This window comes from Lutra lutra, chromosome 4 (genome assembly GCF_902655055.1).
Source record: "Lutra lutra chromosome 4, mLutLut1.2, whole genome shotgun sequence".
NCBI classification, from domain to species: Eukaryota; Metazoa; Chordata; class Mammalia; order Carnivora; family Mustelidae; genus Lutra; species Lutra lutra.
In genome coordinates this window covers 153,421,132-153,448,731 of record NC_062281.1, presented here as the reverse complement: position 1 = coordinate 153,448,731, position 27,600 = coordinate 153,421,132, and the positions used below count along the sequence as shown (strand labels likewise).

General features: G+C 43.5%; 1 protein-coding gene across 1 annotated transcript; it reads left to right on the top strand.

Annotated features, from left to right (window-relative positions):
* The first annotated feature begins 527 nt into the window (after nt 1–527).
* TTC4 (tetratricopeptide repeat domain 4) lies at nt 528–25,642 on the top strand. The gene is made up of 10 exons (XM_047725328.1): nt 528–721; nt 1,324–1,441; nt 2,177–2,338; nt 5,780–5,857; nt 7,508–7,632; nt 17,785–17,871; nt 19,873–20,090; nt 20,721–20,802; nt 22,271–22,353; nt 24,433–25,642. Exons 1-10 carry the CDS (start codon nt 611–613, stop codon nt 24,533–24,535), a joined length of 1,167 nt encoding a protein of 388 aa, XP_047581284.1. The 5' UTR covers nt 528–610; the 3' UTR covers nt 24,536–25,642.
* The last annotated feature ends 1,958 nt before the right edge of the window (nt 25,643–27,600 follow it).

Genomic DNA, 27,600 nt, shown 5'->3' with positions numbered 1-27,600 from the left:
TCCTGAATTGAGTCCCTCACCTGGCTCCCTGCTTAACCTGGAGTTGGCTTGGGACTCTCCCTCTCCTTCTGCCCCCCCCCCCCCCCCCCCGCGCTGCACACCTGTGCGCCCACGCTCTTTCCCTCCATCTCAAAATAAATCTTAAAAAAATAAAAACTTTCCCCCGATAGCTTTTGCTAGCACCTGACAGCCTCTTATATCTTCCGTGTTTACTGTTTCTCCCACTATCTTATCAAATCCTGGAGAGTGGGGTTTGATCTGCTTTGGCGACCACCATAGGCCTGAACACACACGGAGCTTGGGAAACATGTATTGACTGGCTGAACAAATGAGTTAACGAAGTGATAGTGGGGCATTGTGGGACGATGGGTTAGCCCACCACCCCAAAACCTCGGGGGCGGGTCGTCCTCCAGCTGAAGGGAGGGCGGGGCCGGGGAGATGCTGGGCGGGGCGGGGCGGAGCCGCTCGGCCGGGCCCCAGAAGGGGCGGAACCCGAGGCTCGCGGGCAGGCGCGGCCCGGAGGATTGAGGGAAAGGCACCCGCGCAGCCGGAAGTGGATGCGCAGTTCTAGCCGCCCGGATCGTGGCGGCAGGGCTGAGGAGGGGTCGCCATGGAGGTCCCCGAACCGGACGCTGCCGGCGACGATGCCATGGACTCATTCCTGGAAAAGTTCCAGAGCCAGCCTTACCATGGCGGCTTCCACGAGGACAAGTGGGAGGAGGTGGGCGGCCTGGGGCCCCGCACGTGTGTGGCGGCGTCATCCCGACCCTCGGGGCTGGCTGGCAGGGGCCTCCCGCTCCCGCGACCCCCACCGCGGGCCGGCCCCGGGATAGGTGGTTTCTACCTAGGAGTGTTGGAAACTAGGACCCGGGGTTTGGGTCTTTGGGACCCGTCTTCGCGGCCAGTATGTTTAGGAGGGCGGGTTTTGGAGTGAGACCTGTGCCTCCAGCACTTGCTAGCGCAGTTACTTAACTTCTTTGGGCCCGTGTCCTCATTTGTAACATTTCCCTAACTAGAGCCACAGTCTTGTGGGATCGCGGCGGGAGTGAAGGGATACGGTGGATGAAGTGTCTGGAACCTAAAGAGCGCTCAGTTAGTGGTGACTCCCAACGCCCTCGTAAGATTGTGAACCCCAGAAGAATCGTTAGAGATCCTTACCTGCGCTTGCCTCTTACACGTGGGAAACTGAGGCGTGGAGAGGGAGCGAGCAAGCTAATGATGACTTGCAAAGCATGATGAGTCAGAACACTTTGATAGATATGGAATTGGATCTGCCCTGTGCAAAGTCTTATTCTTGTAGTTCCTTCTTCTCTTCAACTCCAGGAAGTTGAGAAGGTCCCCCTGTTTATGAAGAAGGCGCCATCTGAAATTGATCCCAAGGAGAACCCTGACTTGGCTTGCCTCCAGTCCATTATTTTTGACGAAGAGCGATCTCCAGAAGGTATCTTACATGAGTCTAATTTGTTTTGTGTCTCCACTAAATTGAGATAAAGAGCGAGTCAGAAAGTTTCTGATAACAAGTAGTAGTTAGCCTGGGCTAACTCGGCACTATTCCACATACACCCCCGCCACCTACTAAATGCTAGGCTTTGGGGATAAAGGGATGAATACGATTGCCCTCAAAGGTCTCATGCTGCAGTGGATAACCATATTGTTCTGTGTGTATGTGATAACTGCCCACGTGTGGTTATGGACTAGGTGCCGAGGGAACACTGAAGAGGGGGAGGTACCAGTGGGCTAACAATGGATTAGAAATTTGAACTGATTCTTAACAATTTTATAGGCTCTTACTAAGGTGAGGAGAGGGGAATTTGCATTCCAGGGAATAAAATATAAGCAAAAACAAAAGTGTAATTTCCCTCCATTTCTTCAGTTATTAAAAAAAAAATACCTTCAAACGGTAGGATAAATATACTTTTTTTCTTTATGCATCTTTTTATTTATTTTTTTGGTAAGTGTCTAATAATCTACTTTGTAAGATACTTGGAATTGATTGTAGCATTAAATACACATGACTTTGCTTCTCCATGTTGATACCCACTTTTATAGGATTAATTTTTGTTTTCTTTTTTTTAATTTGTTTTATCATATGTAACATTATTGTATGATTTAGGATATATTTTTAATGAGACTTTAAAAAAAATAGGAAAATGATTATTTATTCCCTTCTTTGCAGAACAGGCCAAGACTTATAAGGATGAGGGCAATGATTACTTTAAAGAAAAAGACTATAAAAAAGCTGTGATTTCGTATACTGAAGGATTAAAGAAGAAATGCACAGACCCTGATTTGAATGCTGTCCTTTATACCAACCGGGCAGCAGCACAGTACTATCTAGGTAATTTATTCTATTATTTGGTGCTTTCTAAAGAATTAACTTATGGTAAAAGCCATTATGATGGCCCGTGCAGAGTTTGAGAATGTCAGAAGACGACCTGCTTAATCCAGAAAGGTAAGCTAGATTACTCTAATTGAACACTGATCTTCCAGGTAGACTGGGTGAAAAGGGAAACTAGAGAGATTATGTAATTCTTGCTATCTGAACCAAATGAGTGACGTACTTAATATATGAATTGGTATGATCTGAGATTTTTTTTAGCCCAAATTCTTCTCTCTAAAAAAATGTGTTTTTGTTTTTTGTTTCGGCCATTTACCCTCTTCTGAAGGATGCTAGAAGGATTCAAGCAAAGAGGTTTTTGTGTGAGAGAAACTGTCTTTTTTTTTTTTTTAAAAAGATTTATTTATTTGACAGAAATCACAAGTAGGCAGAGAGGCAGGCAGAGAGAGAGGAGGAAGTGGGCTCCCTGCTGAGCAGAGAGCCCGATGTGGGGCTTGATCCCAGGACCCTGGGATCATGACCTGAGCCGAAGGCAGAGGCTTTAACCCACTGAGCCACCCAGGCGCCCCATTAAAGGGAGAATTTTCAAAGAGTATTCTCTGGGACCTGAAGTGAAAAATATTCTTTGGACAGTGCTGCTGCTTTGTTGGAGATTGCAGTGCACAGTGCGTTAAAGATGCGAGATGACCTGCAGCAAAGAACTTTACCCTTTCATTCTTAAGTTTTGTAAGCCCCCTTTTCAAGTAACACTAACACGTAGGACTCTTCTGCAGACGGGACTTTGGGAAACACTTGTTATTAAAAAGACCTGGGGTCTCTGAGGGGCTGGTAGAGAATAAGCCTTGCAGTCTAGCTGGGATGAGTCTGCTGGGCCTCATCACCTTTTGAGCAGTGTTTCTCCCCAACTATAGTCTGCTCCAACTGTTGTCTCCTTTAGCATGTTTCATTATAAAATTCCAAATACTAAGAGTGGTATAGAACTTTAGAGATTATTGGGCCAACCAACCCCCTCATTTTACATACGCCCAGAGAGGGACCCTCTGATGAGTACTAGAACATGGACTAAAAAACTGTTCTTCTGACTTCTGGAGGAATACATTTTCTTCAGCAGATGAACTTGAGTTTTTGTTCTGTGCTAGTGGTGTCGAAGAGAGGAGTAAGAGCTGGCCTTTTCCGGAAGGAGTTTCATTCATTTCCTTATTCAGTCAGTAAATATATATAAAGCATTTACTGTGTGCTAGGCATTGCACTGTGAGCAACAGCTGCATAGTTCCTTTCTTTGGGAACTTAAAGACTGTCATGTGTAGGGCTAATCAGACCAGAAGAAGCACCTGGCAAGAAGAAAACCATGTGCGTGTGATGTCAGAGGAGCAGAGGCATAATCATCACAGTCATTCTTTAAATGAGATCTCACTGGTACAGCTTACAGAGCACTTTCACATTTGTTATTCCCCTTGACCTCATAGCAACTATATAAGGTAGGTGAGGTTAACAGCTTTATCCCCAGGTAGTAGAACATGCAGCTGTAGCAGAGTACTACAGTAAGTTTAGTAAAATGAACTGTGTAAGGCTGCACAGTGGTAGGATTATGTAGAATCAGGTCTGATTTGAAGTGCGCTAAATGGAAGTCACCTTTACCACACTTCAAGAAGTACCCAGTGCTGTCAGTTCCTTAGTCCTTTGAGTTTCTGTAGTACAACTTGTCAGCTTTGAGGCTTTCCCTCTGCTGGCTTAGAATTCAGTTTTCTTAGGCCTGATTCGTCATTTAACCATTGTCCTTTTGTTCTCGAGCTTTAAAATGTGTTCTGTGTTCTTACTCTTGTCTCCGTGGGTTTATGGCGTTTTGAGGGAAAGGGGGAGAGTAGTGGAGGTTTAGTTAAATCCTTATGTTCGATCTACCACCCTTAACCAGAGGTCTTTGGATCTCTTTTATATACGTTTTTTTCTGTAGTTAATATCATGCTGTCCTTCCAATTTTGTGTTCAGTTCTTTTCACTTAATTTTATAACATGAACAGTTTCACCTGTCATTAAAAATATTTGTGAATACTGTTTTAAAAGCTACATAAAGTTGCATCATTTGGACATACCAGTGTTTACACAGGTGGTATTGAGTCTATAGCTGCTTTTAGGTTTTTTAAAATAATGCAATAATGAACACATTTGGTGGTTAAGTTTTCCCACAAATCCTGATTATTCTTAAGGCCAAAGCCAGATTTGGCAAACTGTGGCTCCCGGGCCACATCTGGATCCTTGGCCTTCTGTGAGCTAAAAATGTCTTATGTTTTAAAGGATTGTAAAACAAAGAAGAATGTGTAACAGACCGTATGTGGCCTGTAAAGCCTAAAGTATTTACTGTATGGCCCTTTACAGAAAAATTTTGCTGACCTCTGCACTAGATTTTTAGATGTGAAAGTAATAGGAAAATACCAGATATTTAAAAGTGGAAATCTCCTTTATGCCTTTCCAGTTTGGATAACAGTATGTATGATAGCACACCTTTTTTTTTTTTTTTTAAAGATTTTATTTATTTAAGAGAGAGTGAGTACAAAGTGGGGGAGGGGCAGAGGGAGAAGGAGAAGCAGATGCCCCATTAAGCAGGGAGTCTGACTTGGGGCTCCATCCCAGGACCCTGAGCAGAAGGCAGACACTTAACTGACTGAGCCACCCAGGTTACCCTACACATCTTTTTTTTTTTTTTTTAATGCATTTACAAATACATATGTGTGTGTACATATGTTGGTATATTTAGATTGGTTTGTTTTACAAAAAAATATTGATATTTTACAGTAGAACAACCAGTTAAAACAGTATTGCACAGGCATCCTATCATGCCTTTTATGTGCACATATATCTCACCCTTTTTAATGGTTGCATAGTATTTAGTAGTGTGGATTTACCAGAGTTCTTTAATTGTTACTACATTGAGGATATTTAGGGTATCACCAGCGTTTCATAATTCACGAATAAAACTAATGCTGCAGTTGACATGCTTTTACATTTATCCTTGCATATTTGTCCAAGTATTTTTAAGGATAAGTTGTTAGAAGAATAGTTTTGGGTCAGAGTATACGCACAAATGCATGCTAATTTGCTCTTTTATTTACCCATAAGAGTGCCCTTTTCCCATATTTTCGCCCATCCTGGATATTATCTGTTTTTAATTTCTACCAGTTCCATGTTAGTTTTAATTTCTTCAGTCACTGGTGATGTTGAGCATCTTTTCGTGGGCGTGCTAGCCATTTACAGTTCCATGGACTTCCAGTGTTACAAGTATTTCTAAGACTTGATGAGCACAACTATATATTTTTTTTAGAAACTGTTGTGCTCTGATTTATATTTCTCCAAGACTATACAGAAATGTCTGTGTCTCTACACATGAAATTTTGCAAATATTCTGATTGCAGTCTTGTTTTCTCTTTTACTAAATGGTGCCTGTTAGGCAATTTTCGTTCTGCTCTCAATGATGTGACGGCTGCCAGAAAGCTAAAACCCTGCCACCTCAAAGCAATAGTAAGAGGTAAGTATTGTAGAACCACAGGATGATTGTCTTTATGGAAAAGTTGCCACTCACTGCGCTGAAAGTTGAGGCATTTTAAGCTTTGATATTAAGGTGCTAAGATACTATTGAAGTCACCTTATTTTTGCAGTTTTGATATTAAGTTCCTGGTCCTTATCAATGATAACATGTCATTTTAAAAAGAGTTTCCCAAGAATAATAAAACCCTTTATATTTTAAGAATTTGTGGAGAAATTGAAACTCCTCATTTTAAATTAGTAATAAAATTAATTAAAGTAATTCCAAAAGCCACATCCTAATTTTTTCCCAAATTATCTGAAAGGTGAGATCTTCAGATGCCATGTTAATTAAAAGATAAGTTATGGGACCTTTGCTGATAACTCTGATGCTGAGCTGTTCCCAGATTATATTTTCTTTTGTGGTCTGACCTTTCTATGTAATAATAGTGCTTATATTACTTTTATACTTTACCTTTTCTTTGAGAAGCTCAGAGGTGCTTTGTAAACTTTAATTTATTCACCACATATTAATCTTCCTTATACTTCCATGATCGACTGTTTTATTATAAGCCAAATGCTTTACCAAAGTTAATGCATTTTTAGGTATGTATAGTTAGGGGTTGGTATAGGTAGATCCATGTCCCTCAGCTGTAGGGAAAGAAGGTACTGTTCAAAGATTGGCAACTGGGGCTCCTGGGTGGCTCAGTGGGTTAAGCCTCTGCCTTCGGCTCAGGTCATGATCCCAGGGCCCTGGGATCGAGCCCCGAATCAGGCTTCCTGCTCAGCTGAGAGCCTGCTTCTCCTTTTCCCTCTGCCTGCCTCTCTGCCTATTTGTGCTGTCTCTCTGTCAAATAAATAAAATCTTCAAAGATTGGCAACTAAAGTCAATGTAGTCCTGTGGAATTGGGACAAGCTAGAGTCTATAAATCTTGAATTGTTAGTTTTACCTCAGCATGTAACCTTGGCAAGACACCCACTCTGAGTGTCAGTGGGTGTCTGGAAGATGAGGTTGGATTCTATTGACATCTAAGCCCTTTCAATTCTGATATTTGGAAATTCTGCGGGAAGTCTAAAAAGGCTTACTGGAGAACAACAAAAGTGGTGAGAGGAGAGGTAGGTTAACCTGGAAGCCATTAGGAACAATTTTAGGAGAGACCTAATGTCTTTGGTCTTGCCATTGCTTTGATGAATGGCTGAGGTCAATTCTGTTTTCTGTCTCTATTTAAATATCATCTGAGATGAACTTTGTTCTCATTTGCAGATGAGGAACCTGAAGCTCAGAGTTGCTCAGTATTTTATGTAATGTCTATTTGGTAAGAGTAGAGCCAGATTTCCAGCTCAAATCTGTCTGACTCTAAACCCTGTGCACTTTGTCATTAAGTTGTAGCCTTCCCTACTTTAAAAGTCCCTAATGTCAGGGAGGCTTACAGGAGTTTTAAGCTGAATGGGCCCTAGAGATCTTTCTGATCTAAGATAAGTAAAATATTCTTACTTGTCTGGGGAATGCACTAGAAGGGGCTTTAAACATCTGTTTCTCTTTAGAATGCTGGCTGGTAGCCGGTGGAGTTTGGGGATGGGGGCTGGTTCCTGATCAAGGGGAGCTCTTTCCATGCATATTGTCCATGTATTCTAAAGGTTCTGGGTTCTACAGGTGCCTTATGCCATCTGGAACTGAAAAACTTTGCTGAGGCTGTTAACTGGTGTGATGAAGGGCTGCAGATAGATGCCAGAGAGAAGAAGCTTCTGGAAATGAGGGCTAAAGCAGACAAGCTGAAGGTTGGTGGCAAAATCATTAGCCAGTTGGCATTTTTACTTAGCATTAATTTATTAGTATTTCCCAGATTGTGTCTTTTGTGTCATTGTCAGTTTTTTCTTTTTTAAAAACAAAACCCAAAACTATTCCCTACCTTTGGAACTCTGGAGGACACAGACAAAGACATAAATAGTTACAATGTGACAGAAGCAAGGAAGAATATATAGTATATATAGTAATAGTATCTAACTTTGCCCTGGACAAGGGCAGGGCAGAGATCCTGATAGCAGAGAAGGTTTGCTGAAAGAGGTGATGTCTGTGTCTAATCTCTTGAAGACTGAGCAAGAGTGTACTCCACTGGAGGGTGGAGTAAGTATTGGAGAACATTCCAGACAGGAGAAAGCATAGCCATCAGCAAGTCCTTGATATTTCTGAAACTCAGACCCCTCTTCGAAAATAGTGAATGTAATATATGCCTCAAAGGTTTTTATAGGATTAAATGAGAATGTGTGTGTGTATGTTAGCACGTTTCTTGACTTACAGTAAGGAGTTGATAAATTTGTAGCTATTGTGATTTGAATAAATGAGAAATAGCATAAGGCTGCAATAATACAGTCTGCATACTGTGTAAATCTCTCGAAAGAGAGGAGAGGAAATGACAGAAACATTTTAACAGGGGCACCCAGGTGTCTCAGTCTGTTAAGGGTCTGACTTTTGATTTTGGCTTGGGCAGTAATCTCTGGGTACTGGGATTGAGCCGTGTCGGGCTTCCCACTCAGCAGGGAGTCTGCCTGTCTCCTCCCTCTGCCCCTGCTCATGCACGCGCACACACACACACACACACACACACACACCCACCCTGTCTCTCAAATAAATAAATCTTTAAAAAGAAAAAAAATTAAACCCCGAAGCTTCTCAGTATTGTGTAATTCCCAGCTTTAAGACTTGCATAACTGGGGCGCCTGGGTGGCTCAGTGGGTTAAGACCTCTGCCTTCAGCTCAGGTCATGATCTCAGGTCCTGGGATCGAGCCCTGCATTGGGCTCTCTGCTAGGTGGGGAGCCTGCTTCCTCCTCTCTCTCTGCCTGCCTCTCTGCCTGCTTGTGATCTCTCTCTCTGTCAAATAAATAAATAAAATCTTAAAAAAAAAAAAAAGACTTGTATAACTCATGATGAAATGCATATATACATAGTAGCAACAGTGATGATAAAACAAGAGCAGGAGAATACCAGCAGTACCAAAACTAACGTCCAGCATTTAGATAGCGTTCAGTGTGTGTATCTTCAAGATGCTATTTAAAAATCTTCACTTTCATGAATTCATTTAAACCATATAACAACCTTGTAAGGTAGGAACTATTCTAATTCACTTTGTAGAAGTGAGGAAGCTAAACATAGATCAGGAAGCTGCCTGAGTCACATAGCTGTGGTTAAGCTGGGTGTCAGAACAGGCAGTCTGGCTCTGGAATCCGTGTGCGTAGTCCCTATGCAATGCTGCCTTACATATCTATTCAGAAAGCCAGAACTAGACTTCAGATCTGATTCCTGGTCTAGGTCTGTCTTCATTGCTTATACTATGGAAGGGGAATTTTCAGTGCTGTGGAAGCCTGCAGCTCTCCCTGCAAAGGGGTAGGTTTTAGTCAGAAGTCACTCTGGTCATATAAAATGGTAGAAAGAGTAGGTAATTTGTTGACTCATATGGCTCGGTAATAGAATTCTGAGCCTAGATAACTGGTGGGCCAGAATTTCTAGAAGTGGTATATATAGGAGAGAATGTCTAGAGGGCTACTGAAGAAGGACATAGCCAAGTTAATCCACAGAAGAACCCTTAGTGGACCTAAATGAAAGCTTGCCGGTCCTGTAGCACAGGTGCAGTTTTTTGGTTGTTGTTTCTATAGATATCTTTTTTAAAATTTAAATTCAGTTAATAACATATAATGTATTATTGGTTTCAGAGGTAGACGTCAGTGAGTCAGCGGTCTTACATGATACCCAGTGCTCATTACATCACAAGCCCTCCTTAATGTCCCATCACCCAGTTACCCCATTCCACCAGCAACCGTCAGTTGTTTACTGCGATGAACAGTCTCTTATGGTTTGTCTCCCTCTCTGATTTTGTCTTGTTTTACTTTTTTCCTCTCTTCCCTTACGATCCTCTGTTTTGTTTCTTAAATTTCACATATGAATGAACTCATATGAATATTGTCTTTCTCTGATTGACTTACTTCGCTTAGCATTATACCCCCTAGTTCCATCCACATCATTGCAAACAGCAAGATTTCTTTTTTTTTTTTTTGATGGCTGAATAGTATTCCATTGCATATATACTACATCTTCTTCTTTTTTTTTTTTTTTTAAAGATTTCATTTATTTGACAGAAAGAGACATAGGGAGAGAGGGGAACACAAGCAGGGGGAGTGGGAGAGGGAGAAGCAGGCTTCCTGCCAAGCAGGGAGCCCGTTGTGGGGCTCAATCTCAGGACCCCAGGATCATGCCCTGAGCCAAAGGCAGATGTCCAACAACAGAGCCACCCAGGACCCCCCCCCCCCCCCTTTTTTAAGATTTATTTATTTGTCAGAGAGTGAGCAGGCAAGCGTGTGTGCACATGAGAGCATAAGCAGGGGGAGCAGCAGGCACAGGGAGAAGTAGGCTCCCTGCTGAGCAGGGAGCTCGGTGCAGGACTCAGTCTCAGGACCCTGGGATCATGATCTGAGCCAAAGGCAGACACTTCACCGACTGAGCATCTGGGCTCATTCTATAGTTTGGCTGTTGTGGACATTGCTGCTATAAACATTGGGATATAGGTGCTCCTTTGGATCACGACATTTCTGTCTCTGGGGTAAATACCCAGTAGTGCAATTGCTGGGTCATAGGGTAGCTCTATTTTCAACTTTCTGAGGAAACTCCATACCGTTTTTCAGAGTGGCTGCACCAGCTTGCATTCCCACCAACAGTGTAAGAGGATTCTCCTTTCTCCGCATCCTTCCCAACATCTGTTGTTTCCTGACTCGTTAATTTTAGCCATTCTAACTGGTGTGAGGTGATATCTCATTGTGGTTTTGATTTATATTCCATGATACAAGCACACAGTTAAAGAAAGACGTCAGGGCCCAGAAGCCTGACACTGGGCATGGGTGACATTGCTGGCTGAGTGTAAGTTTTATTCTATATCTGAGTATAAATTGACGCTGGATTCCTATGTGCTTGGCTTGTATAAGCAGTGGATCTCATGTGGCTATATTAAAATCCAACAAAACAGCCATCAAGGCAGTGAACATTACCAGAAATAAAGCATGGCTTTATTAAATAATAGAAGGGTCAGCCTATCAAGAAGACTTAGCAGTTCTAAATATGCATTATCTAATAACAGACCTTCAAAATGTAATAAGCAAAAAAATTGAGGGAGACAAATCAACAAATAGGTGTGGATGTCAACATCCCTTTCTTTCAGTAATTGATGGAACAAGTAGATAAATCAGCAAAGAGAAGTGACATCAGCAAAAATGGCCAAATAAAGATCTAAAATTCTTTGTTTCAAAAAGTCTATGGAAAACTGGCAAAAATGCTCAGAGTCACTAACTTTTTTCAGAGCTCTGAAATGAGCCAAAGGCTTATAGCAATCTGGGGAGTGTGTATTCTAGAAAAATAGCTGAACCTCCATAAGCACAGCAAGTTTTGTGACATTTTAACTTGCCCTGTCCCCTTCTCCTCCCTCCCTGGTACCACAGTAGCCTTGAAAGAATCATGGTGAAAATGAGTAGCCCAGCAGCCATCAGAAGAGGCAGACTGGATTAGAGGTTGTTCAAAGCCCTGTTCCCAGAGAATTGCCATTATTGGACCATCTGGGTGGTCTCCTAGAAGACCTCACTCACAAGGTGGATTTTAGTTAACTCATCTTGGAGCTATCCCAGTATGAAAAGCTTTTTGTTGGAGGGCGGGGTGCGGCTGGGAAGGAGGGAAGTGTCAAAAACAGAAGTAGTTATTTAAAATTGCAGCTGCCTGAGATAGTGGACGCCTGGGCAAACAGTAGGCTTAGCAGAATATTTAAAAGGAAAAGCTGGGGGGAATGAGATTCTTCAGGGACTTTGAAAAGCTCCAGCATATTCCTGGAGTAAGGTCACATGTGCATCCAGGGCTATGCATGTGCTCAGGAAGGATCTAAGAAGGCCCTAAGCTCTGACCTCTGGCTGACTTGGAGGCTCTGTGGAAGCAGTAAGTGAAGGCTGAGGCTGAATTGTAAATTGTTAGGGTGAGTGTTGAAGGTGTGCCACCAGATGCACAAGAGAGCCCCTCAGCTAAGAGTGGGAGACTTTGGCTTCAGGCTTTTAGGGAAATCTGCGCAATCATTAGCTGACCACTAAGCTAAGTGTTTAAGGACTTTATTGGTCACATAAAACCAAATACAGGCTTTACAGAATTAGTTTAGGAAAGTAACTAAACAGTGACAACAGCAATATCCAACGCTGGAGAAGAAAGAGGAAGAATCCAGTTTCTAGAGTTGCCACATTGTATTATTTTAAATGTCTGGTTTTCAATACAAAATTACAAGACATGCAAAGAAGAAAGTATGACCCATACCCAGGAAAAAAAAAATCAATAGAAAATGCCCCTGAGGAAGCCCAGACATGAGACTTACAAGACAAAGACTTTAAACCACGCTTTGAAATATGTTCTAGGAAGAAAGAAAGCAATGTCTAAAGAACTAAAAAAATATGACAACAATGACTTACCAAATAGAGACTGTCAGTAAACTGAAAAAGAATCAAATAGAAGTTCTGTAGTTGAAAAGTGTAGTAACTGAAAAGTTCATGTAAGGGTTCAAGAGCAGAACTGTGAAGATAGATCAATTGTGATTACTCAGTGTGAGGAAGAGAGAAAGAAGAATAAAGAAACATTAGGAGAGGGGTGTCTGGGTGGCTCAGTCAGTTGGGCATCTGACTTTTTTTTTTTTTTTAAAGATTTTATTTATTTATTTGAAAGAGAGACAATGAGAGAGAGCATGAGCGAGGAGAAGGTCAGAGAGAGAAGCAGACTCCCCGTGGAGCTGGGAGCCCGATGCGGGACTCGATCCCGGGACTCCGGGATCATGACCCGAGCCGAAGGCATTCGTCCAACCAACTGAGCCACCCAGGCGTCCCAGGGCATCTGACTTTTGATTTCAGCTCAGGTTATGATCTCAGGGTCGTGGGATTGAGCCCTATATCAGACTCTACACTCGGAGGGGAGTCCCCTTGAGATTCTCCTCTTTCTCTCTCTCTGCCCCTCCCCACATACCCATGTTCTCTCCTTCTATCTTTCTTTAAAAGTAAATAAATAAATCAATCTTTTTTAAAAAGAAAAAGAAACATGAAGAGAGACTGAGGAACCTGTGGGATGTCATCAAGTATTATCATAGATATGGGAGTCCCAGGAGAGGGAAAGAAAAAGGGACAAGAGAATATATGAAGAGATAATAGCTGAAAACTTCCCAGATTTGATTTAAAAAAATAATTATCTACCCTTCAAAGAAACTTAACAAACTCTAAGTAGGGGATACTTGAAGAAATCTACACTCAGATGCATTATAAACTGTTGAAAGTCAAACATGAAAAAGTTAAAAGCATCGAGAGAGAAGAGACTTCACATACAAGAGAGCCTCAATAAAAGTAACATCTGGGGGCGCCTGGGTGGCTCAGTGGGTTAAGGCCTCTGTCTTCGGCTCAGGTCATGATCCCAGGGTCCTGGGATCGAGCCCCGCATTGGGCTCTTTGCTCAGCGGAGAGCCTGCTTCTCTGCCTACTTGTGATCTCCATCTGTCAAATAAATAAATTAAAAAAAAAAAAAGTAACATCTGAAGGTTGCTTGGGTGGCTCAGTAGGTTGAGCACCCAACTCTTGATTTTGGCTCAGGATGTGATCTCAGGGTTGTGAGATCAAGCCCTGTGTAAGGCTCTGTATTGGGCGTGGAGCCTGTTTAAGATTCTCTCTGACCCTCTCCCTTTGCTCCCCCAAAAGTAGCAGCTGATTTCTCATCAGAAGCCATGGGAGCCAAAGGGCCATGGGTTGACATTAGGAGTGTTGAAAAAAAGATTGTCAACTAAGAAGTCTATATTCAGCAAACCTATCCTCCAAAAATGGACAGGAAAAGTAAAACTTTAGGTGCAAATGATATGATGTTGTATATAGAAAATTCTAAGAAATCCACTAAAAAAAACTGTTAGAATTAATAGATTAGCAAACTGGTATGATAGATTAATATACAAGACCCAATTGTCTTCTGTAGACTTTTGGTGAACATTTCAAATATGAAAACAATTCCATTTATAATAGCATCTAAAAGAATAACATATTTAGGCATAAATTTAACAGAAGTAGCATAAAACTTATAATCTGAAAATACAAAACATTGCTGAAAGAAATTAAATCTAAAAATATGGGAAGACATCATGGATCAAATCTTAATATGGTTAAGATGAAAATGCTCCAAATTGGTATACAGATTCAACTCAGTCTGCATCAAATTTCCAATTGGCTGCTTTGCAGAGTACTGACCAACTGATTCTAATATTCATATGTAAATTCAAGGGACCCAGGATAGCCAAAACAATCCTAAAAAAAAAAAAAAGAGGACTCACACTTCCCAGTTTCAAATCTTACTGTAGAGCTATAGTAATCAAGACATTGTGGTACTGGCAGAGGGGGATAGACTTACAGATCAGTGCAATAGAATTGAGAGCTCAGAAATAAACCCTCATATTTATAGACCGTTGATTTTCAGCAAGGGTACCTAGACCATTCAGTGGGGAAAGAATAGTCTTCCATATCAGCACAAAAAGCATGCATTTGGACCCCTACCTCATACTACGTACAAAATGGATCAAAGATCTAAATGGAAGAGCAAAGCTATAATAAAACTCTTCAAAGAAAATGTTGGCATTAATCTTCATGGCCTTGGATTAGGCATGCTTTCTCAGATATGACACAAAAAGCACAAGAAACAAAAAAGGTAAACTGGACTTCATCAAAAGTAAAAACTTCTGCTTCAAAGGCTATCATTGATTAAATGAAAAGACAGCCCACAGGGTGGGAGAGTATTTATACATCATAAATCTGTTCTGGGAGCTTTATCCAGAATGTATAAAGATCTCTTAACATCTCAATAATTAAAAGACAACACCATTTTTTATTTTTTATTTTTTTAAAGATTTTATTTTTATTTATTTGACAGAGAAATCACAAGTAGGCAGAGAGGCAGGCAGAGAGAGGGGGAAGCAGGCTCCCTGCTGAGCAGAGAGCCTGATGCGGGGCTCGATCCCAGGGCCCTGAGATCATGACCTGAGCCGAAGGCAGAGGCTTAACCCACTGAGCCACCCAGGCGCCCCAAGACAATGCCGTTTTTTAGATGGTCAAAGGATGTGAACAAATGTTTCTCCAGAGGATACATAAATGGCCAAAAGACACATGAAAGATGCTTAACATTCTTAGTTATTAGGGACATGTAAATTAACACCACAGTGAGATGCTATTTCACACTAAGATGGTTATAATTTTTTTTCAAAGGAAAATAACAAATATTGAGAAGGATGTGGAGAAATGGAAACCTTCACATGTTGCTGGTGAGAATGTAAAATGAGAGCCACTATAGAGAACAGTTTTGACAGGGGCGCCTGGGTGTCTCAGTCAGTTAAGCGTCTGCGTTCTGCTCAGTACATGATCCCAGGGGCCTGGGATTGAGCCCCACGTCAGGCTCCCTGCTCATTGGGGAGTCTGCTTCTCCCTCTGCCCCTCCTCCTGCTCATACTTTCTCTCCCTCTCTCTCAATAAATAAAATACTAAAAAAAAATTTTTAACAGTTCCTCAAAAAATTAACCACAAAATTATCATATGAACCAGCACTTCTACTCTTAGGTTTATACCCAAAGAAATTGGAACAAAGTATTGAAATAAATACTTGCACAGGAGTTTTCTTTCTTTCTTTCTTTTTTAAAAGATTTTACTTATTTATTTGAGAGAGAATGAGAGAGAGCATGAGAGGGGAGAAGTCAGGGAGAAGCAGACCCCTACACGAGTTTTCATAGCAACACTGTTCATAAATGGCTGAAAAGTAGAAATGATCTAAATGTCCATCAACTGATGATAAATACAATGTGGTATGTTCATACAATGGAATTTTATTCAACCATAAAGGAGAATGAAGTATGATACAGATAGCAGTGTAGATGAACCTCAAAAACACTTATGTTAAGTGAAAGAAACCAGATATAAAAGATCACATATTGTATGACTATATATATCAAATATCCAAAATAGGCAAATCTGTAGTGACAGAGAGCAGGTTAGTGGTTGCCAGGGGTTGGGGATGGCGGGAAGTGCGGAGGTGCTTAGCTAAGAGAAATGGATGCTCATAAAAAGACTTGTATAAGAACAGTCACAACCTATTTTATTCAGAGTGATCCAGAAACAGCTCTGTGTCCATCTAACAACAGGAAGGAGATAAGCAAAGTGTGATATTCATACAGTGGGACATTAGTTGGTAATAAAAAAACCTATCAGTGATGGGATAGGAGAGAGCATGAGGGAACTTTCTAGGGGATAGAAATGTCCATCTTGATTGAAATGTTGGGTACTCAAGGTGTACCCTTGTCTAAACTCATTGAACTATACACTTAAAATCTGTAAATTATTCCTCAACAAAATTGATTTTTTTTTTTTTACTTGACAGAGATCACAAGTAGGCAGAGAGGCAGGCAGAGAGAGAGGGGGAAGCAGGCTCCCTGCTGAGCAGAGAGCCCTATGTGGGGCTCGATCGCAGGACCCTGGGATCGTGACCTGAGGCAGAGGCTTTAACCCACTGAGCCACCCAGGTGCCCCAAAATTGATTTTTTTTTTAAAAGGGCAGCAGACTCCGCAGTTCAGGGCTCCTCTGACCTGGTGGTCATTCTACTTTATGTGGCTGCCAAGACTCCAAACTTCATATGAGACTTCATAAGCCACGTCACTCACATGTATAGTGTAAATCGGAGTAAAACAACAGGGACAGAGTCTGTATCGTTCTTAATAATTCTCTGTTGTGGACCAGACACTGTGGTTGGATGTAGCTCAACTGTGAAGGTAGAATTGGACATGGTTTTTAGTGGTATCCATGGGATGGAGTACTCTGGATAATGTAATCGGACTTCCCCACAGCAGAAGGCAGTTTTGCAGCTCTGTTGGCAGACTGGATTGGAGGAGGAATGGACAAGAGTTATCAGCCATTGTAGCCCTGAAAGGGTAGACTTTGTTCCTGAGAAATAGAAGATATGTGTTAGCCTTTGTGAGGCTTTTCTGGGAAGGATGAGGGATGGTTGGTACAGTAGTTTAGATCAGAAGTCAGCAAACTGACCCCAAGGCCAAATCCAGCCTGTGGCTTGTTTTTATACATTCTGTGTACTAAAGATGTTTTTCACATTTTTAAAGAGTTATAAACAACTAAAGAAGGTAGATAATATGCAACAGAAAGCATACATGGTCTGGAAAGCCTAAAAATACTAATCTCTAGAAAAAGTCTCTAAAAAAAAATCTCTAGAAAAAGTTTGCTGACCTCTGTTAATCTACGATCCTGGGGGTAAGAGCAGAATCAACTAGTTTGGGGCAGATTTGCAGGAAAAGGAAATCTAGATTATGTTTCTGCCAGATTAAGTAGAGTGATAATGTTTTTCTCTCATGGATTGTAATTGGCAAAGGGCCAGTTCTTACCCTGGGTTTTTCCAGTATTTCCTATACTCCAGCCATTCCAGAGAAGTTGAAATACCCCACAGACCCTGATGTCAGTCCCTCTTCTGAGAATGACCTTTCTCCATCTGGTGGAATGTTCTGTGTCCATCTAAACCTACCTCCTCAGTGGGGCAGAATCCATCACTCCACTCTATTTTATAGTACTGGATTCACATCAGCAGGGTAATACATAACAGATATTTCATTGTCCGCCTCAGTAGACTGAGCAACGTGTGTATGGGAACTATACATTTTAAAATTTCTGCTGCCATGAGTCCTGGCGCCAGGTGTGTGCTCTTAAAATGTTAATTGAACTGACTCAGGCCGTTGGTATTGCTTGACACGGGAACCTGGGTTGGACAGATACTAGAGACTAAGAAGCAGGCTGGGGTGACAGAAGGGGTAACAATCTCCTGACACTGATGGGTCTGAATTTCATTTTTAGAGAACTGAGCAGAGGGATATCAGGAAAGCAAAGCTGAAAGAAAAGAAGGAGCGGAATCAGAATGAGGCTTTACTTCAGGCCATCAAGGTGAGTTCTCAAACCTCAGGCCTATATGGTCTTGCTAATCCTCAAGTTTGTTAGGAACCTGTCTTGGGATGCTTTACCCGAATGAGTCTGTTCATTTTCTCTTTGGTTTGGTGAAGCAGTGTGCTGAAGGGGCTCTGGAATCAGACCCCCTGAGTTCAGTCAGCCTCCCTGCTTGTGTACATATGTTGATCTCAGGTAAGCTGTACTTACTGGATAGTTGCTATGGGCTAAGCATTACTTAATCTTCACAGTGGCCTTCTGAGATAGATCTTCTAGCTCTTGATTTGCTAGGTGGTGATGTGGTCTCAGAGAGGCGAAGAAACCTCACACAGCTAATGTGTATCAGAGGCAGGTCCTTCCTCTTAGCTACTGCATCCTGAAAAAATCTGAATTTTTAGGATGTTGCTCCTTTAACAACAATAAAAATTCGACCCACTCATTTCTTCCCTGCATTATAAATGGATGTAGTCTGAGCCAGATCTTGTTTTTACCTGGATATTGGATATCCAGCAAGTCAGTTGTGGAGCTCTGGCTTACTTGGTCTTCACAAAGGATAAGACACCTGCCATGAGTTTGGAGAGTAGGTTCTTGGTTTCATTCTTTGTTGAGTCAAATGATGCACCATTTAAGTTATTTGTTGACTTTGAGAACTTCACACTACCAAGATGGACTCCACTAGTGCCTCCCTATAACAATCTGTTAACTCCTGTTAACAGATTAAGCAGGATGGAATACTCCACAGATTCTCCTGCTAATCCCCATTCACAGTGAGAGATTTGGTCATTTTCTAAAATGTAGAATATTGGAATGCCCATTCGCATACAGGCCTGATTTTTGGCTCTCTCCTTTAGTTTGATCCTGCATCTCAAGCTTCGGTGTACGTAAGAATTACTCTAACAGTTGTATACACAGACCATATTCTACTGATGGTTTAAAGCAGGAGCCAGTAGACCACAGCCCTGCCTATTTGTTTATATATTACTTATGGCTATTTTCACACTCTGGTGGCAGAATCAAGTAGTTAATTTCAGCAGAGGCCATTTGGCTCACAAAGCCTAAAATATTTCTCCCTGACCCTTTAAGGGAAAGTTTGCCAGCCCCTGACTTAGGAGGTATCAAAAGTAATTCTATTTTTTATTTTTTATTTTTTTTCAAAGATTTTATTCATTTATTTGACAGAGATCACAAGCAGGCAGAGAGGCAGGTGGGGTGGGGGGAAAGCAGGCTCTCTGCCTAGCAGAGAGCCCAACGTGGGGCTCAATCCCAGGACCCTGAGATCATGACCTGAGCCAAAGGCAGAGGCTTTAACCCTCTGAGCCACCCAGGCACCCCATCAAAAATAATTTTAGATTACATGTAACTTTCCCCTCTTGTGCTAGCCTCCACACACATACATAAAGAGACAACTCTTCTATTCAGACGTTTATCTTTATTTCCATGAGACAGTCAAGATTAGGTCAATATGTATTATTTTTAGTATTCCGTGTCCTAGCTAAACCAACACACTTGCCATTTTTGTATATGCTACACTCTTGATCTTTTCTTTGCCTTTGCATATGCTGTTCCTTGAGGTGGAATGCCTTTCCATCCTCTCCCCACCCCTCCAACTTCTCTGCCTTTCATAGTTACTGCTCAAGGCCCAGCATTCCCCAGTCTTCTCCAGCCCCCAGGCAGAATTAATTATTGATGGTCTGCACTTATGCGCTCTACTTCCTCTTACCTTATATTGTATTTATTTCCATAGCTGTTTGCCCACTAGACCATGAATGGGGTCTTAAGGGCAAGAACCATGTCTAGCTTTTTTCTGTGACACAAGGTCCAGTATATGGTGGAATCCTTGCGAAGGTGAGTTATCCCTGCTGTGCTGGGCCTCTGGGGTAATGAAGACGAGTTGTGTAGAGCTGGCTTCGGGGAGCTCACAGTATGGCGGTTTCCCTGCTGTTGAAATGGGCTTGCATCCTTTCACACAATAAGGTTTGTATATTTCTGTTTTTAATCCAGGCTAGGAACATCAGGCTAATCTCTGAAGTTGATGGTCAGGATGAAGATTCAGACTCAGAAGGTGTAGGTGAGCTTTTCCTGGATGGGCTCAGCTCGGTGAACCCTTACGGAGCCAGGCTGAATGTAGATGAGCAGGGCAGGTTAAGCTGGCCCGTGCTCTTTCTGTACCCAGAGCATGCCCAGTCGGACTTCATCGCTGCTTTTCATGAGGACTCCAGGTACTTACTTGCCCAAGAGCCCTCTGTTTTTGCTGGCATGCTCTTTCCTTGCTGTCCCTTGGGAGAGGGACAAGTGGATTTTTGGTTGAGGAGGGAAGAGAATAGAGGGTTAACAGTGTGGTTTGACATAATCTCTCTTTCCTGGAGCTGATTTCTCCTTTTACTAACTATAACTACCTTTGCAATGATAGACATAAGTCTCACCATCATCCTGACTGGGATAGTAAGTAGAGCACCACAGTCCTGTTTGTCAAGCACTGACACATATCTCTAGTGAGATACAAAGTCATTCTAGGTAGCATATGCATAGTAATTGAAGTGTCTATTTATTAGAAAAAATATAACTAGCAGTTTTAATGTGTGATTCCATAGGGTTAATGCTTAGAATGTGACTCAATGTAAGGAATGTTAAGCCTGAGTCAGTTTAAAGAAAATTATTGTCATAATAGGACAAGTAATACACATTTACATTTTGGCTTAAACCAGATGGTTTTGGCTCGAAATGGCTTAGGCCTGCATTTCATGTTTTGTACATTTTTGATAGCAATCTGAATGGGTGTCCAGGGACTGTTATGTTGGAAAATAGATCATGAATTATTAATACTCAGAAAGTACATGTTATATCCTTAGGTTTATTGATCATCTAATGGTGATGTTTGGTGAAACGCCCTCTTGGGATTTAGAGCGGAAATACTGCCCTGATAATTTAGAGGTAAGAGATGTTTTATCTTTTTCCTAGATGGGATATTTTTTGCAGAGGTGGGGTGTGTGTGTGTGAGGGCAAGTTTTTACTGCTTTTAAAAAAAAATTGTGTCTGGGTGACTTAGTGGGTTAAGCATCTGCCTTTCGCTTAGGTCATGATCCCAGTGTCCTGGGATCGAGCCCCATGTTGTTTTCCCTGCTTGGTAGGGTGCCTGTTCCTCCACCTGCTTATGCTTGCACATACTCTCCCTCTCTCTCAAATAAATAAATAAAATCTTTTTAAAAAATAGTGTCAAATGATACAGAACATAAAATTTACTATTTGAACCATTGCATCTGTAGGATTAAGTACACTCATATGGTTGTACAATCATTCCCACTCTTTGTCTCCGCTTCATCATCCCAAACTGAAACTCTGCACCCATGAAACAGTAACTCCATTCTCTCCTCCCTACAGCCCTTGGCAGCCACCATTCTACTTGCTCTCTCTATGAATGAGACTACTCTAGGAACCTCATTTAAGTGGGACTATATACTGTGTCCTTTTGTATCTGGCTTATTTCACTTCGCTTGATGTCTGAAAGTTTCATCTGTATTGTAGCCTGTGTCAGAATTTCCTTTTTAAGGCTGAATAGTATTCCATTATTCCATTGTTGGGACCTTTTTTTTTTTTTTTTCTTAAATCACAGCTTACAGTACAAAGACTTTCTCTTTCAGTAACCATTTGAGAGTAAGATGCCAACTAATGCCACATTGGCCCTGAATACTTCAGGGTCTGTTTCCTACAGACAAGGGTATTTTCCTTCATGATCCCAACTCTCAAAATTAGGAAATCAGCTTTGATACACTAGTACCGTCTAAGTCTCAGACCCTGTATCAGCTGTCCCCTCACAAGAACACTTGTCTCAACCACATGGGCTCTGACATCTCATCATGGACAGCCATTCTACCGGGTAACCCATATCACTGCGCTTACGCTGGCCAGCTCCCAGCAAGGCTGCCCTCCAGTGACCAGGCTCTGACACCTTCACTCCCTGCCAGCCCTTCTGTACGGACATCTTCCTCACCCTGCGTGGGCTGTGACACCTGCACAGGGCCATCATCCTTCTCATCCTCGGGCTCCTCCCCTGCTCTGGACCACCGTAGCTTGCTTCCTCTACATCTAAGGGGTCTAGGACTGAATCGCTAGGGAAGGGAAGGCTCACAGGCCTGGGTTTGAATCTTGGCTCCTCTGTTTGCTAGCTGGGTGTTACTGGTGAGTTATTCCCCTTCTCTGAGCTTTCATTCTATCTTTGGAAATGGAGCCCATGATACCTTTCTTAGTATGGGGGGCGAGGACTGAGTGCTTTATACTCCACAACTCTATAAAGGACTCATTGTCATCTCTTTAGCTTTTCCCTAGACTTGGCCTCAGCATGCGTAGTGCTGCTGAGGCCCTGTATTTGTGTCTGATTCCTGTTCCTCTGTTATTCTTGCAGGTCTACTTTGAGGATGAAGTGGGGACAGAACTCTACCGGGTGCCTCCCAAGAGCACGCTGCTGCACGTGCTGCAGCACCCCAGGTGAGCCACCTTCACGAGGCTGAGCAGACCAGGGAAGATGCTCAGGCGCCATCCCAGGGGTACAGCCAGGGTCTCATTCCACTGCTGAAGGGTTGCCTTGTATGCCCCTCCCTTTTGCCCTGGACACAAAACTGTGAGATGGCAACCATGGAGTCTGGCCCAGGTCATTGGCCAAACAGCCTTCAGTATGACTCAGCATGTCATGATGCAGCCAGGAACCCCTCAGATGGGGAGAAGTGATGGGGCTGGTCTGAGATGGGACAAGCTATCTGGCTGTTGGACCTAAAAACTGGCACTCCTGTTCCTCATTGTGCGTGTGTCCCCTGATATTGTTATATGGAAAGAACATTGGTTTGTGAAGTCAGATGCCATCATTTACTGGCTGTGTGACTGTAAGCACATACTGCCTCCCTGGGGAGGTTTCCTTATCTTTCGGATAGGAATACTAATTCGTGCCTGCATTTTTCTCAGGTGTTTGAGAGCCAGTGAGAGAGTAGGAGTCAAAGTGCTTTTGTAAACTGTAAAGGCCAGTCTTTTTATGAGAGTGCATCTTTGTTAGTAGCTGTGGCAGCCCAGCTGGATTTGGCTTTTGTCTCTTTGTTCAGCTTTGGGGTATTCCTGGACCATAACGGAATCCCCTCAGTAGATTTGTAAGTTGACTCTTCGACTCTTTTCCCCTAAGCTTTGAGCAAAGCAAATGCTCTTGCATTTAGGTTAAAGGAGTCCGATGTGTTGGGCATGAGGGTGGTTGGGCATGGTGGGAAAGAGGCTGGAGAGCTGGGCTAGGGCCATTCATGAAAGCTTGAACGCTCTGCTCAGGACCATACTTCATCCTGATAGTGGTATGTGGAGCCCCAGAGGACGTGTAGGTAAAATTTACAGAGTAGTATACAGATTTTACATGTACGAGTTGATGATGAGGCATGAGGTAAGGGGCAGATTGGCGAGAGATTTCAGAGGCAGATTGGATGGGAATTGGTGATGTGGTGACTGACTTGGTAGGTAGTCCAGCTGGTCGTGATGCTTCTGCTTTGGCTTATCAGGCAGGAGGGGTAGATTTCTTCAGATATGATTGATGACTTTTCTTAGTGTTTTTTTCTGGCACTAAATCTTTGTCTCCAGACAAATTTTTAGCTATTCATTTTTTCCATTATTAGCTGATTATTACCACAGTTCTTTAAAGGCCTGAGGTCCACTCTCCCCATCTCCAGAAAATGGGGGAGAAATCTAAAAAAGTAGATCTGTGGAGGAAAGCCAGTTTCATGCCTCTCAGAAAATGTAAACGCTGTTGAAAATGTTTACTTTTTAAATAACTGGCATAGGTAAGAGGCTGCTCAGGACAGAATTCTGGCAACTTAAGACCTTGAACTGAGTGGAGTTAAGATACAGACAGCTCCCCCCGACCACTCCCCGCCCCAGTCCAAGCACATTAGGTCATGCTAACACTCCTCGGTCTGGGAAGCCAAGGCCTTGCCCACCTCTCCAGCCTGCCCGACTACACCTGCTTTATGCCCTAACAACAGCAAATGCTCTGGTGCCCCGTACCTCCTTGCTTTTGCTCCCCCGTGCCTCACCACTACTCCCGTTCTAAATCAAAGTCAAGATGGATAAGGCATCCGCCAGGAAGCTTTTCTTGATTCCCCTTTCCTGTAGAGGGAATCATGCCCTAAGGCTGTACCTCACAAATGCTTCTACAATTGTTTTTTCTATCACTAATTGATTATTTATCTCCCTTCCCTCAGGACTTGAAAGCAGGGATGAAGGTTTTGTTTGTTTTTAGCACTGGGGCCCAAGTTACCCTGGGCATGCACTGTTGAATGAATGAAAGGATGAAGGGAGGGATGAATGAATGAATGGATGTTCTTAAAGTTTGATTCATGTTTAGCCACAGACATGATGCTACAGGACAGGTCCAAATGCATTCGCCAGATATGTAAACAACCGAACAAATAAATGTGCTAAACTGACATTTTAATGTTGACTTACATCCAAAGGTTCACCTTGAATGTGGCTGGGAGGGTGCATGGATGATTAAGACCACAGTTCAGTTAACCCCTTCTTCTGTTGTGTTCACTGCAGGTACTTTGTAAAAGCCCTGACACCAGCATTTCTGGTCTGTGTAGGAAACTCTGCTTTTTGTAGTAATTACCTCCAGGGGAAAAAGCTGCACCAGGTAAAGTAACCAAGCCAGGCAGAGCCAGGCTCCCTGGATCTCCTCCCTCATTCGCTTCTGCCTGGAATCCAGCATTCTGGAATCAGCTCAGGCCTTTATGTCTGCCACCATGGGGACAGTGGTGGGGGAGAGCTGCTGACTTCCTGAACTGCATTCTCTCTAATCGAAGTGCCAGGCTCCAGCTGGTCTCCACTCTCTTCTGTTGATACAAGACTCTGTACCTCTCATGACATGCCTGGACTCACTGTTAGCTGTGTTACCACCAGCCTCTATCTCTGAAGGGACCATCGTACAGTTAACACAGCTCCTGACCTGAGGAAGTCCTGGCCTTTGGACACGGACTCGGGATCTAGGTCCACGGTTCTGGCTGGACCTTTGTGGTATTAGAGGTTTCAGAAAAGCCACCCCTCAAACCACATGTATACACAAACCATACAAATAATTTTAAGATATTCAGGCTGAGGGACTCAAACCTCCAGGTGTCTTATGAGCAGAGAGGCTTGCTCTGTGGGGATACTAGATATCCTTGGAGTGAGATGAGGTCAGAAAAGCTGGCTTTTGTTTCTGCACCCGTAAAGACCTATAAACCGGAATCTTGGCAAAACCCCTAACAAGTTTACCAGTTCTCCTGATCTGTGTAATAGGGAAAACTGACATACTTGGATGGTAGACTCTTGAGTTCCTCTCTAGTTTTCACATTTTAGGATTTTTGGCAGTTGAGTCATTGTCACAGGTTGTATTTTTGTGTGCAGCTTGTTCGCGCCTTCCTAGAGGATAGTTTGTATCCTTACCTGTAGCCACGGGCCTGCTTGCAGTATCCGCCCCATCCCACCGGGGAGGCAAAGGGACGGGGGTGGACACGTCTAGACGGGAGGTTGGGGAGCATTGTGTGGTGAGTTTATGCTTTTCCTTTTGCCGTGGGAACACATTACCCAGCTGGCAGCTGTCCCATCAGCCTGGGTGCCAGAATGGTAAGACACATGGAGCAGGTCTGAAGGAGCTGACCTGCAGCCATCGATTGTAACAAGAATGAGAAATAAATGAGATTTGGGGGTTATTAACTGTGGCAAATCTAAGTACTACATCATTAAACCGAAAACCAGCTGCTGTCCTTCAGATGGACTGATTTGAGGTTTTGTGCGTGTGCTTCACTGTCTTTGGAGGGCAGCTCGCTGTGGTATATTGACAAAAGAGCCACGCAGCTTTCCTTCCAGGTGCGGTGTCTGCGTGTGGCTTGTGGCCCAGGAAGCTGAAGTCCCGCCCCCACCCTCGCCTGGCTTAGGCCGTATCAAGGCCATTTGCTCTCCCAGCTAGAGACTTGCTGCTTGGTTGTCTTTGTAAGAACCTGGCCCTCTCTACGAAGCCAGTTTTCTAGCAGCAACCCTGGCGTCCAGTGCAGGGTTCCATGGAGCAACGCCCTCACTGACCTGGGGCAGAGTGGGTCCCAATATGCCACCTCACTCGTCTGGGAAGCAGACAGCTTACTCAGCTCTTTCCTAGACACCCCTGAGAAACCAAGTTCTGGGACTTCATCCCCACCACCCAGTCCTTTCTTTAGCCTTCTGGCTGGCCCAATTGTCAATCAGCTTCAAGCCCTGCCCCTCTGTCTGGCTAGGGTGGGCAAAAGCAGAAAGGGGAGGAGCGACTGACCATGGCAGACCGCAGACCACAGCCGGGACCCTGGCGGCTGCTGACCTGCAGCAGCAGGATTTGGGGTGGCAGCTGGAGACCTAGGGTGGGGGGGGCAAGGTCCCTTTAAGCACCCCTGAAACACTGCTGGCAGGTATACAAGGGCAGGCAGGGAATGGAGAGAAATTACAGTGGCTCTCACCACGGAGTTACGGTGCTGGACACACCATGTACCCTGGTTCTCTCACTTCATCACAGTGGCCATGCGGCTCAGGTCTACGATCCCAATTTTTAAAGGAGATGGGGCCACGTGGTCTCACCAGTAGTGAGTGTCAGAGCCAGGATTTGAACCCAAGCAGCTCCCTCCAGAGGGCATCTGCCTCCCCTTCTGTGTTTTTATTCCACTTACTTTACAAATATTTAACCCAACTGGCACCAACCAACAGCAGGGCCTCCAAGGCCTCTGCCCTCAAGGTCACTGCTGAGTAGATGTCAGAAATCTCACCCTGAACTGGAAACTGCTCCAAAGAAGAGAAATAGGGCCACAACAAGCAAGTCCTCACCCCTGCTTGGAGCCCTTGGTGGCTCTCCCTTCCCTCAACATTCTTGGTGTGGCACTCAGGGCCCTTCAGGGTCTGGTCCCTAACTGCCCCTATGGCTTCCTCTCTCCAACCTTAGCCCAGCCATCCCAGACACATTCCATTCAACTGTGGGGCAGGAGGGCACAGTGGCCTAAGCACACCTCTAGAGCCAAGATATCTGCCTTCCAATTCCAGCCCTGCAGCACATTAGCTGATGGCCTCAGGCCCCGTGCCTCAGTTTCCTTATGTGCAACACAAACAGCATAATAGCACCTCCCTCACGCAGGTGCTGTGAGAATTGTATGAATTAATCCATGTGACATCCACAGAACAGCTTGCCTCAAACTAAGCTCTCAATATAGGACACATTTTTTTATTCTCCAGTCCTGCCATGCTCTTGGCTGTGGACACTGCTCCCTCTGCCTGGAGCATTCTTACTTTCACTTGTACCCTTGCCTCTACTCCCCAGGTCTTCCTCCCTTTCCTGTTTAACATCCAGTCCTTAACCAGGCCTGCTGCCTTCTCCAGGAAGCCTTCCTGGCCCCGTCCCACATGTCCCATGACAACCATTACCACACTTGCCACACTGCATTTTAATTGTCTGCTTACTGGATGGTTCCTCCCCCTTCTTTGTAAACTGAGTCAGGGACCCTGAACTGTGCACTTCTGTACTGCCAGCACGTAGCACAGCACCTGCTCAGCACATAGCAGGTACACACAAGTAATTACTGAAGGCCCAAAGGAATGGGTGTGAGTTCTAAGTGGATTAAGGGTGGAAGCCACCACACATGATAGATACGGGCCATGAAGTTGGGAGAGGGACCAGGAAAGGGTGGTGAGTATGGGCTGGAAGGACCCCCAAGC